The sequence below is a fragment of the Artemia sp. Qi Xiang Cuo genome, chromosome 17, assembly GCF_049724085.1.
Source record: "Artemia sp. Qi Xiang Cuo chromosome 17, ASM4972408v1, whole genome shotgun sequence".
Taxonomy (NCBI): Eukaryota; Metazoa; Arthropoda; class Branchiopoda; order Anostraca; family Artemiidae; genus Artemia; species Artemia sp. Qi Xiang Cuo.
This window is the reverse complement of record NC_142810.1, coordinates 2,266,849-2,279,855: the sequence shown is the minus strand read 5'-3', so window position 1 is coordinate 2,279,855 and position 13,007 is coordinate 2,266,849. Positions and strand designations below refer to the sequence as shown.

Sequence of the window (13,007 nt, the reverse complement as noted above, 5' to 3'; positions counted from 1 at the left end):
GGACGCTTCAAAGCGATATAACCTCTATATATCGCGATATATCGGCATATCGGCATATATATCGGCAATGATGGTCTACAGGCTTCAATGCTGTTATAGCCTTTGCGATGACGGTCTGTACACCTTTGGTGTTATAATCTAAAAGGAAGTTCCGCCCCACACCGCAATTATGAGACCTTAAATACTAAACAAAAGCAGTAAATGTATTACATCTTTAGTCCAAGACTAATAAAAGAAATCAAAAGTTTATTTTCAAGCTAGGACAATTCTACAATAATTCTATAATATTTATAATTACATATTATATAATATATATATATATATATATATATATATATATATATATATATATATATATATATATATATATATATATATATATATATATATATATATATATATATATATATATATATATATATATATATATATATATATAGTAGTACCGGAAGCCTGGCAGCTTCGCCACTGGGCCCTGGAACTCGGTACGGGGTAGACTTCTATAGAGGGATTCTCACTGTCGCTTGTCTTCTAGCCACAGACAATTTGAGACAATTTTCTGTATTTTCATATTGCAGTCTTTAAGCGATATTTGATTATTAAAGCAAGTTCAATTTCTAACAACGATATTTAGTAAGCTTGAAACTTTTGGTTTTCTTTTTTAAGGTTTTTTGAATTGTTGTAATCCTTTAAAATATATGCAAATATTTTTTGCACTTATCAACCGCCGGGCTCCGGCACTTGACACGTGGCAGGCTTCTATATGATTGCCAGCTTCACCCCCCCCCCGTCAATTTCCTCTCTAGAAAATCTAACCCCCACCCCCTTCCCTCCGGGGAAAATATCCCCCCGTCGAAAATAAGGCTTTCCAAATTTGAGACTTATATTTGAGTTTAATTTTTTTTTAAATTCCGTAGAGGGAAGAAGTTTTGGTACTTGTTTATTATGGACAACTCACTCAAGTTGACGCTGCGTAAAACTTGAGCACAAACCTGTTTCTTGGTTAGTTTTTTTCAACTTATCGCGAGACAAGACAAAGACAAGTGGAAAAAAATATTGGAAATATATAATTTGGGCTATATATTTGCACATAAGGGGAAGGGGTAAAGTATTTGGACAGTTTGAAGTCAGAAAACAATCCTTTCTAGGTATATGACGCTTAAAAATTACAGAGGAATAGCGAGGCATCTGGAAATTTTGTTGACTAAAAAAAAAAAATATATATATATAAAAAAAAAAACAGAAATAATCAAATGTAATTTTTCATTTAAGTGTTTTCCCCAAGTTTCTATATGTGGATTCTCACTGTTGCTTGTCTTCTAAACGCAGACAATTTGAGCCTTTTCTTGATGGCATGATGTTCAAATGGACCTTAAATTAGAAAAAGTGCCTTTGTAAAATTACAATTTTTTTTTTTGGACCTTAACTTTTGCCGTACCTTGTCGTTTGTCATTATGAAAGACATATAGCCGAACCTTTGTTTATTTCAATTGTTCAGGTGGTGGGACTAAAACTTCTTTCTCTTCCGACGAATCATCTAGTCCATGTTTTTGATTTTCAAAGGTATGGTGGGCATTGACCTTATCCATGTCAAAACCCAAAACCCAATCATCATCGCTATCATTTTCAATTTGTATGGTTCGTTTTACCTCGGCTTGTCTTTCGTCCTCATGAAATACATATCGCCAAACCTTTGTTTTTCCCCAAAGGTATGGTAGGCATTGATGACCTTATCCATGTTCAATATTGGCACGTTTTGATTCTCGCGGTCTAGGTTGATTTTCATTGACTCGCTCATATGCTCGGTGTCACATGTCCTAATCGCGCATATCTTTGCTCTTCATTATTGACACGCCGCCACTGTTCTTTTAACCACGCATGTATTTACTCTTCATTTTATTTTTGACACGCTCACAAGCTCGGGGCCACAAGTCTTCTAACCGCGTGTGTCTTCACTCTTCATTTTTCATTATTGACCTGCCATTACTTTTGTTCTAATCCCGCGTCTTTGTTCTTCATTTTTATTTTTGACTCGCTCACATGCTCGGTGTCGAAGGTCTTCTAACCGTCTGTCTCTGCTCTTCATTTTGGACCCGCTCTAATTGTCGTTTTCGCATATCTTCTAGCAACCCATGTCTTTACTCTTTATTTTCCTTTATGACAATTTTTGGGCTTTTGATTGATCCGGCCAATTTAGCAATAGCCTTTGTTTTAGCTGCCTGTATTGGTGTTGTCGCAATTGATGGTCCAGATTGTCGATTTTAACATTTTATCACGTTTGATAGTTCAGGTGTTGGTTCCATAGTAACTGCAACTGCAAATTTTCGTTTTTTTGGGTCTTCCAACAGGCATAATATTATATAAATAACTGATTCATTGGAAACTCAACAATCTTATTTATGTTATGCATGACATCATATAAAATTTTCTTATATGATGTCATAAGTAAAGCATTCTAACTTTGGAGTAAATTAGCCTTAGGGCAAGTGGAGTAAATTAATTAATGCGGTAATTGAGCAAACGTAAAAAATGATAAAGTGGCCAAAGCTTTCGACAACTATCTCGCATAAAGTTTTATATAATGTCTATGAGTTGTGAAGGAAGAAGCAAATATAATTTTTTTTTTTTTTTTAATATTGTTTATTGTAGAGGTCTGATCCTTGGTGGACATCGATGCCAAACCAGACAAGTGTAATCGTTTGAGGATTGAACGCAAGAACAATAATTAGTTCTTAAATTAATCATTGTCACAATTGCATTTGAATGTTTTAAGTGACGAATTAATGCAGAAATAAAGTTAAATAAGTTTTCAAGCATAAAACTATGACAAATTACCATCAATATACAAATGAAACCGAAAACGATCTGAAATTACATTAACTGAGTCAACGTTGTAACCTGATCGAGGCAGAACGGCTTCAACGCTTAAGAAGCCCAAAGATTATTCAGCTTTTCAATCCATTTATTTGACTCATAATCCATGAACCCACCCATCCAAAGTTCTATGGTACAGCTATTATTAACATTTTATATGATGTCCTAACATAGTACATGGAGTCATTTGCAGAAACCAAAATTGAGGCTCTTGACGAATTTTCTCAGACTTCTGACCTATCAAGATCGTTTTTCTATGCGAGAATATCCCTAGATACCAATTTTCCCGGAAAAATATAGAGTTGTTTTTGAGAAAAAATAGATACATACATACATATACAATTATTGCTCACTTGTAAAGATAGCATACATGAGTTTGAGTGTATACTCACCAAAGACTCTACTTAGGGATATTATTAATCAAGATTAATTGATTTCATCTTTCTAATAGACGAACAAAATTTGTAATATGCAGAATTAAGTCCAAAGAATTTCCTTGGATCTTGGTTATAAGTTTAAGCTCAAGCTACTACAAAATAAACTTTAATTACTTTATATTTAAGAAAAAAACGTTGATCGTCATATAGACCGCTTTTCCAGAATTTTGTGGTATGGTAATCTTGCCTTGTTTATCACAAAACGAAAAGCTTTGGTAAATATATTATCTACCAGTGCGCGAGGTAATAATTGCTGAAACATATTGGAGGAACAGAAGATGTAATCAATGTACTTATTTGACAGGCAAACAAACAATATGACTAAAAATCAATAACCTTTAAAGTGAGAATCCTTAGGTTTTTTTTTCTCTATAAATTGACTTTTCTAGGCTTAAAGGTTAATTGATTTCTATGGTGGACCTTGATTCTCAATTACACCAATAACAAAGTGAAAGAATTTTTAACACTACCTTTGAATAAATAAAGAATCTTGCAATTAATGAATACTGAGAAACTTCGTAGTATAAATCAACAAGTCGGTGATTTTTCATCATTTTTCTTGGCAAAATTTCACAATTAACAGTTGTATTTGTCAAATTAACAGATTTTATTGCAATATTCAGAATATTTTTTTAGTTCATCACGAGACTTTTAGAAGGAGGGGGAGGTATCAAGCCACATTGAACCAGTAGTTTAATACACAAGACTTCAAACCTAACCGAGAATAAAACCTGAATAATTTGGCTGAAACAAATTAGAGGAACAAAATATGTATTTATTTGACAGAAATGCAAACAAAATTACTCAAAATCAATTGCCTTTAAAAGCGGAAAGGTTATGTTTTTTTTTACATATATGTAAAAGATCAGGGGGGGGGGGTAGGGCTTATCAGTCTAAAGAAGGGTCATAAAGCTCTATTTCGCTTATGACAATTTATGAAGTGTATGAGAAGACAAAAATATAAATCTTGAATTTTAATATTTCTCAAGAGGGGAGGCTTGCTGATTTTACTTGGATATGTCAAGATAAAAAATAACTCTTTACAGTCACATTAAATTTCTCGAATAGGCAGGTTATGCCGGAATATTCAAATAAACAAATAAATATATCAAAATACAACATTTTATGTATTATTTACAACATATATTTCCAACACTCGATATGTGAGGAGGACGGTTAGAGCCCTCTCAATCCTCTAAAGAAACGAATTTACCTTTAAGCAAACGGCTCCCAATATGACAGAGTATTTCTCGATATTTTTTAAAATTATTTTTGAGCAGCGCTATTTTCATAGCATTTTTTTTGCCTAAAAAAGTGACCTTGGATTCACTAAAACGTTACCTTAAGTAACCTGGCATCTGAAATAATTAAATGTACTAGCTTTGAGCGAAAATCATTTTTTAAACTTAAAAAATTTAGTAATATAGTAATTAGTCTCACCAAAGATCCGACATCTAAGATTATATATCTTAGAATATATCTTAGAGAATATTCAAAAAAGAGATTTCAAAATTACTCTTTGTTCTTCCTTTACTGCTTGTAAGGACTCAGTTCAACTCAGCTTAACCTGACTTCCTTGTGAATGAGATGACAAAAATTCACCACGAACCTTAAACTGAACTGTCTAATATCCGACTTTTGCTTTTACCTCCTTCTCCCCCAGTAGTATAGATAAAGTGAAATTCAATGATGTAACAAGACTCAAGTGTTGTAAACAACAATTCCAGTGTTCCATCCAAATTTTTTATTGTCAACTATTAACTATCAGACTTCTTCTTAGAATGGGTTGTTAGGTGATATTTCAAGGTCGATTTCTCTGAAAATGTTCTCTTGCATAAATTACATTTGAATGGTTTCTCACCTGAATGTAGTCTTTGATGCCTATTCAATTTGCTTGATCAAGAAAAGCATTTCTTACATATCTCACATTCAAATGGCCTCTCACCTGTATGCACTGTTTGATGCTTTTTCACAAGGCTTGGTGAAGGAAAGCAGTTCTTACATATCTCGCATTTAAATGGGCTTTCACCTTTATGCACTCTTTGATGGATATTCAAATAGCTTGACGAAGAAAAGCATTTCTTACATATCTCACATTTAAATGGACTGTCACCTGTATGTATTATTTGATGCGCCTTCAAATGGCTTGCTCTAGAAAAGCATTTCTTACATATTTCACACTTAAATAATCTTTCACCAGTATGCACATTTTGATGCTCCTTCAAACTGGCTTGATCTAGAAAAGCATTTCTTACATATTTCACACTTAAATAATCTTTCACCAGTATGCACATTTTGATGCTGCTTCAAATGGCTTGAACTAGAAAAGCATTTCTTACAAATTTCACATTCAAATGGCCTCTCACCTGAATGAAGTCTTTGATGGATATTCAATTTGCTTGATTTAGAAAAGCATTTCTTACATAGACTACACTTATATTCTTTCTTTTCTGTTCGTACACTTTTAGGTCTTTCTAATTTTCTGTGCTGTTTACTGTCCAACAGACAATCCAAGTTTTGATCGTCTAAACCTTTTTCATCAGATTCGGATTTAGATGAATTTGAGTAGCCACTAGTGGAAGGATTTTGTGAAACGACTAGTGATTCATTCACCTGCAGGTCTAGTTCCGACATGTTTGGAGAGATGTGACCTTGTAGCACTAGATGTTGTCTCATATCACCAATAGATTCTTTTAAACAAATGGCACATTTCCTTGTCACTCCCATTTGGTGTTCCATGAAATGAACAACAAAATTACTATAATTACGACATACTGCAGGGCAGATATCACACTCTATTGGTGAAAGCTCTTCACAGCCAGTGTCAATGTGAAGATCTAGAATCAAAAGGGATTTCTCGGCTTTTCCACAGGAGCCGCAACGCCAGATTCCAACTGTTAATTCTTCAATAGACTTCTCTGTCAGTTTTTTCACAATAACGATCGGTTTAGGGCCTAAGAGTATTGGAAGACTCACATCATCAGACCTGCACACAGTAGAATGCATCATCCCTGTAGTAAAAGACAAAATATTGACTTAATTTTTTTTTTACTAAAATTAATAAAATAAAAATAACAAAAAAATTGGTATTTTAACACTTGAAGTTCGACCAATATATCGGGCAGCCGATATTATCAGATCAATATAGGGGTCAGTGTCATTATCAGATATCGTGAAATAAATATAGGATCCAGAAGATGGCACCAGATTTCCTCGTGTAGTTTTTGTTTATCCAGCAATGGGGACAGAGCCACCAGCGACTGTGTTGGAGATAGCAGCAGAGGTGAGTTAAATGAAGTCAAAGTAAATTTTTTGTCAATACACACCTGATGCAGCAATGTTCAAAATGTATGGTGAGTTCAAAAACACACAACTTCTACCAAAACAATCAAAAAGAATACAACAAATCATACATTTCTGTTTAATGAATGTTCACTTGTATGGGTGAAAGCTCCACGATTCAATCGATTGCAACCATGATAACTAGTCAGGGGAGCAGCTAAGGGGGAAGGGTTCAAAGGTGTCAGCACCACGTGCCGAAATCTTGAAAAATGTAACTATTTACATTGGAAATTTAGCTTGTGTCTGCATTAGTCAGCATACTGGAGGGTTCTATCGAAACATTCTTTATGTCCCCCCTAGAAAATTAAAACCCTTGTATCCAAACGAAATAGAGTAGGCAAATAAAGTATGATTGACTGCCTGTTAGAAAACATGTTTGCAACTTCAACAATTGAGGAAAAAGAGTCAGGAGATAATATTGATCCGCAACTGGTAAGGTACATGAGTTAGGCTGTCATTGGCTGGGGAAAAATATGTCTCTAAGATTGGTCACGAAATACCAGCACTCGTGTAAAGATAATGGAACAACTTGCTGTGTAGTATAAAAACGCATACGGGGGCGAGACGGGGGAGGGGAAGTGAAAAGAAAGACTTACAAATGCAACTTATATAGAAAGGTTTCAATAAATTATTTTATTGTTAAGCTTTCTCCATTCTAAACGTCTATCTTTATACATATCATTCAAGAATAGTTTTGAATGATTTAAGTAAAAAGCTAATATTAATTGAACGACCAAATGTATACTCCATAGGTATACCTAAACATTAATAGGGAATGGGGTGGGGGGAGTCAGTTATAAGAAAGACTTACAAATGTGATACATATATAATTTTCTGAGTCTACTAGAGTACTACTACTACTACTAACAACTTACCGCATCACCAAGCCCTCTGAGGCCAACACAGCTAAGCAGGCTCTTCCTTAATCTCAATCTATTCAAAGCCTCCCTCTTTACACCCTCATACGAAGTTCTCGTTTACTTAAAATTTTTCTGTACGAGTTTGTATGACAGTTTTATTTAAAAATTACAAGTTTGAAAGAGTTATTACCATTGTTCTGAAATAGCTCTTAAAACGAACGATCAGTGATTTGGCTTACGCCCCCCCCCCCCATCCTTTCCTAAAAATCTGCGTTCACTTCGGATCAAGTCGACAAAAGAGAGCACAATAACTGCCATAAGAGCTTTTAGCCTCAGATGAGCTCCATATGGGAGCAATAGCATGAACCACATTTGAATTTTATCCTTCTTTAATTTATTTTCTCTTTTATCTGTCATTTCAATTTTGCCTTTTTTGTCGTCTTTGTAGTCACTTAAACCAGTCTACATTTTCATCCAATAGTTGTCACTAAAAGAGTCTTCAATTACTCCAAACAAAAATGGCTTCAACTATTCCTGTTCAGAAATAGAATTAGAATATACTTAAGCGACAATTAAATTTAGTGACAACCTTGGATATCACTATTTCTAAAAGACACATCAGCTCCAAAAACTGAGTAAAGAATTCTAAAATTGTTTCATTGTGACCGTCAGCTTTAATAACCCTTTTGTGACCCCCCCCCCCTCCCGTGACCCCATCCCCCGTGTTGGTAAGATAAAGCGACAAATCACAGCTATCTATTGAAAAAGAATAAGTACAATTCTTACTTCAACCTGACGCCGCCAGATATAAGAGGGGTTTTAGGCTCCGTTAAAAAAAAAAACAATTATCTATCATTTCAAGCTACCGATCTGTAAAAGATGTATACAATTAAAGAGATGTTTTTTATTTCGACTTGACATTATACTTAAGGCATTTCGAGGTATTATTTCCCAAAATTCAAAAAAAAGGCTTGTATAATAAAAATTTTTAGTTCAATTAAACTTGAAAAAAAAAATACTATTTTTGAATCAGTGTTATATAAATCATCTTCACGAGACAGCTGAATCTCAGAGATAAATAGTCTTTCGGTAAAGATGGTTTAGTTGAACACCAATAGCACTTAAAAATTAGTACTGATAATTATTATTTTAATTATAATATATTACTATAACTACAATATAATGTAATTATGACAATTATAATATATAATTATTATTGATAAACTGATAATACCGCACAAGAGGGAGCTTTCTCACATTTTAAAAAGTCCTGAAAAAAAATCCCTGCTAGAAAAAAAAACAAGTGCCAGAGAAGCTAGTAATTAAGTTTAGTGTAATAATTAATGTACTTTCAAATTTAGTTTTATTTTCGTTTAATATTTTTTCGTATTAGAATTTTTCCTCTTAAGCTGAATAATGTTTGGGAAAAAATTGGAGTTAGACAGAAAAAAATTCAAAAAAATCACCAAAGTAAAAAACAAACTCCATCTCCGCTTTGCTAGTGTAACTCTCTAGTAACTGAAAAAGAAAGTTATTAGATTAATGTTGAGAGGCTCAAGACCCACTTTTAGTCTTGCACTGTTTCAGTACTGTGCGTTTAAATTCCGTTGATGCCCTTCCCTATGAGCCGAAGTGTAAACTAAGCCTTAATATACACTTTTGGGAATACTAATTAATGACCAACTTGAATGAAAAAAATACTTTTGGCAATACTATTTGAATACTAAAAATGTGAAGAACGTTTGTTAGGTAGGAAAAAACTTTCAGAAATTATCTTTAATCAGCCTGAATTTTAAAGTACCATTGATAATTCCAAATATACCTTCGTCATTTCTATCCAGTTCCTGTGAGTCTGACTCAGATGCTATATTCAATTAAATACCCAAAGGTTGATTTTGATGGTCTGATGACAGAATATAATTAAAAGTTTCTCTCCAAGTTTCGGTATCAATTAATGAAGTAGTTTCAGCTTCTACAAAATAAAAAGAATTAACAAATAGAAAATCAGTCAACAATAACATTGTCTGAATAATTCACCCAGAAAGAAAGAAAGCGACAGAGCATACGTGTATACTGACACTGTTACGACACTTGTTACAATTGTTACGACACTGATTTCACAAATTTATTATCCAGTAGTTAGTAAAAATGTGAAAATTGAAACTTGGAATAATACGACGTTAGAAAATAACTATCATATCGACATTTTGACAGAGAAATTCAGACCATTCGAATTGGACTTATTAGGAGTTTCAGAAACTCATATCACAGGGGTAGGAAACATGAAATTAGGTGATATAGAATTTATCTACTCAGGCTGGAAAGATGGGGTACATAGACAGGGAGTAGAGCTCATGAAGAATAAGGAAGCTGCTAAGTCTTATTTAGGCTGGGAAGATATTAATAATAGAATACCAATCGCTCATTTTATAAATATAAAGTTCAGGGTATCAGTTGTAGTAGTACATGCCCCTGTAGAGCCAAAGAATTGTTCACTAATAAACAAAAAAATTGGTATTCTGAGGTTAAAAAGCTGTGTGGCAGGAAGCTTGAACAGCTTAACTTCAATCTACCCGAGTCCCCTAATATTACTGCCAATAATCTAAATAAATTCCGTGCTTCTATTGTCCAGAGCCTTCCAGCATTATCAGACCAATTACCTACAGGAGCCCTTTCAACTACTTTACCCACTGTTTCCCCGTCTGAGATGTAAAGAAGAATTAAAAAACTAAGAAAGACAAGTATTTGTCCTTTGGATATCCCCTTTCCTCTGAGTAGTGCCTTCGGTGATATCCTTTTTAAAGCCCTTGTCTTTCCTGTTTAACGAGATTACCGAGTCTAGGCGAATTTCAACAATTTGGAAACAGGGTTTCATAACCTTTTTGAAAAGAAAACGGAAAGCTTGGTTTTGAAGGCGTTCGTCCTATTACTCTTACTCCTATTGCCTCGAAACTTTATGAAGGATTCCTTACAGACTGGCTAAAGGAAAAAATCCCACCTCTTACTGACTTGAAGCAATTCGGGAACCTAAAATCCATCTCTACTTCCAACTACCTCGTTTCTCTTATTGACCACATCGGGAAAATCCTCGAAAAGCCGAATTCCTGGCTAAATTTTAATTGCCATTGACCTTCAGAAAGCATTTGACCTTGTTAACCATAATATTTTAATTGAGAAACTTGATATCACGTTAAAGATATCATCCATAGAGCTAATGTGTCTATCGCCCTCCTTAAGCTCCTAAATAAATTCAGCGTCCCTCTTCCCACTCCTTAAGGATTTACACGTCTTTTGTCCGCCTGCATCTTGAATATATTTGTCCAGTTTGGCACCCTGGTATATCTCGCGAAGAATCAGAAAAAATTGAATCAATCCAAAAAAGAGCCTTGCGAATAATTTTCAAAGAAGGCAAGGTGCCATACTCTGTAATACCTAAAAAAAGCTAGTTTGGAAACCCTTGAGCGAAGGAGGGTTTCGTTGTGCCTCCGTTTTGCAAAAAATGCAATAACAAACCCTCGGACGGTAAGTATTTTCCCCAAACGTCACTCCCCATCCAGATTACGGCCACCTCAAGCTGTTTCCTATTTAGAGAATCCCTATTTTGTCCCCGATTTGTTGCGTTACTTCCAGATACGAAAGAACTTTTGTCCCCTTCATTACAGAAAAAAATGAATAAAATATCCCACTTGTTCCTTTCTTTTTTCTCGCTTTTTTTTATTAGCTGATGGTGCCGCCCAGGTTTTTGCACTCATTTTCTTGTCCCTTCTCTTTTTTTTTGTTTTAGTTCCCCCTGTAATTCTTATATATTTTATATTTCGTTCTTTTTTTTGTTGCTTATTTATTTATTTTACTTTTCAACAATTTTGTTGACTTCGTTTTAATTTTTTAAAAGGGGCACACTTTTTTAGTGCCCCTTTTAATTTATATGTATTTATGTCTCGTTCTTGTTTGTATTTATTCGCATATTTTGCCCCCCCCCCTTTTATGTGTTTTTAATTCTTTTTCTGATTTGGATTTATGTAAGTTTAGTTTGACCAGTTTTTATCTTTTTAACTTTTTTAATTGACTTTTTACTGTGTAACATTTAGTCTTGACGGGTAATAACTATTGACTTTTAAATGGTTGTTCTTTATAAATTTTCTTTTTGGTTGTTGTTTTTATGCATTTTTGCCAGTTTTAGTGAAACCATCAATATAGTCGACTCCGATGTCCGAATTCGGCCCTTTGTGGGCTTGTGATAGAGATTTTTTTGAAATAAAATAAACATCTTATCTTATCTAGAGCCAACTGATACAGATACTAGTGACTCAGATGAATTTTACATACAGTTGTAGAAGCAAATAGTCAGAATCCCAGGAAGAAATATGGTGATTTTATTAAAAGCAACACCCAAATTGGTAGAGATAGGGATATATGGTATCCTAGCCTAGGTAAATTTGGTGTAGGGAAAGAAAACAGTAATGACTACAGACTCTTGCAATTTTATAGGTATAACAATCTAGTTATAACCAATTCGGTACTTGGTCATAAAATGGCCCATAAGTTAACATAGTATTCATGTGATAGTAAGACAGCGAACCTTATTGATTATGTTATGGTAAACAGAAGACTGGTAGGATCAGTACAAGATACTAAGGTATATAGGAGTGCTGCTACTGCTGTAAAAAGGAAAGATAACCATCTAGTATTGTATAAGGTTAATTTAAATTTGAAATTTCAAAAGGGTTACTACCTTCCGGGTCGTTATGATGTTGATTGACTCCAGGAGGAAAATTTGAAGAAAAATTTCCAAGAACAGTTGAATACTAATCTGGAGAGTTTAAAATTAGATAATGTGGAAGATGGATGGAATAATTTTAGGAAAACAATTTGTGAAGTTGCAGATGGTGTCTTAGGGAAGAAAGTTAGGAGCGCAATTAGGAATATTAGTGACAAGGCTTTACGTTTAATAGGCAGGAGAAGGGGCCTGTACCAGAACTATCTGAGTGATAGATCATATAAAAACAAAAGGAATTTAAAGAGAGTAGAGAAAGCATTATAATATGAACTAAGGAGGTGTGAAGTGGAGGAAATGGATAAAATTGTCGAGGATCTGGAAGATGCGGCTAGACGGCATATTGGTAGAATATTGTACTGGCATGTTAATAAATTGAGAGGGAGTAGTCAATCCGAACTTGTCCCAATTAAAGATAGGAACGGGGCAAAAATTAGTGATAAGGAAAGAGTTAAAGAGAGATGGACAGAACATTTTAGTTTGTGCTAAACCGAGATAGAGTTGCAAAAAATGAAATAGAGGAAAATGAAAAAGTTTGTGATACGTAAGAAGTGAGGGAAGAGTTGTTTGGTGATAAAGAATTAGTGACAATATTAAAAAGATTAAAAAATAATAAGACTCCAGGTGCTGATACTGTGGTAAATGAGTTTCTTAAATATGGTGGCTGTGAGGTTAGAAATAAGTAACTGAAGATTATGAATATGGTTTTTAAAAAAGGGT

General features: G+C 34.0%; 1 protein-coding gene and 1 pseudogene across 2 annotated transcripts in view; both read right to left on the bottom strand.

Moving 5' to 3' along the window:
* Positions 1-3,067: 3,067 nt before the first annotated feature.
* Positions 3,068-9,473, bottom strand: LOC148941786 (uncharacterized; annotated as a pseudogene). Its single transcript, XR_016143181.1, has 2 exons — positions 9,336-9,473; positions 3,068-6,322 (listed from the first exon to the last, which is right to left on the bottom strand). The product of XR_016143181.1 is annotated as an uncharacterized LOC148941786 (transcript).
* The window catches only part of LOC148941785 (uncharacterized), a 24,596-nt gene continuing 20,544 nt past the window's right edge, over positions 8,956-13,007 (bottom strand). Inside the window, exon 5 of the mRNA XM_089103392.1 lies at positions 8,956-9,485. Within this exon, the coding sequence (XP_088959518.1) occupies positions 9,388-9,485 (98 nt within the window). The 3' untranslated portion in view covers positions 8,956-9,387. The remainder of the gene's footprint in view (positions 9,486-13,007) is intronic.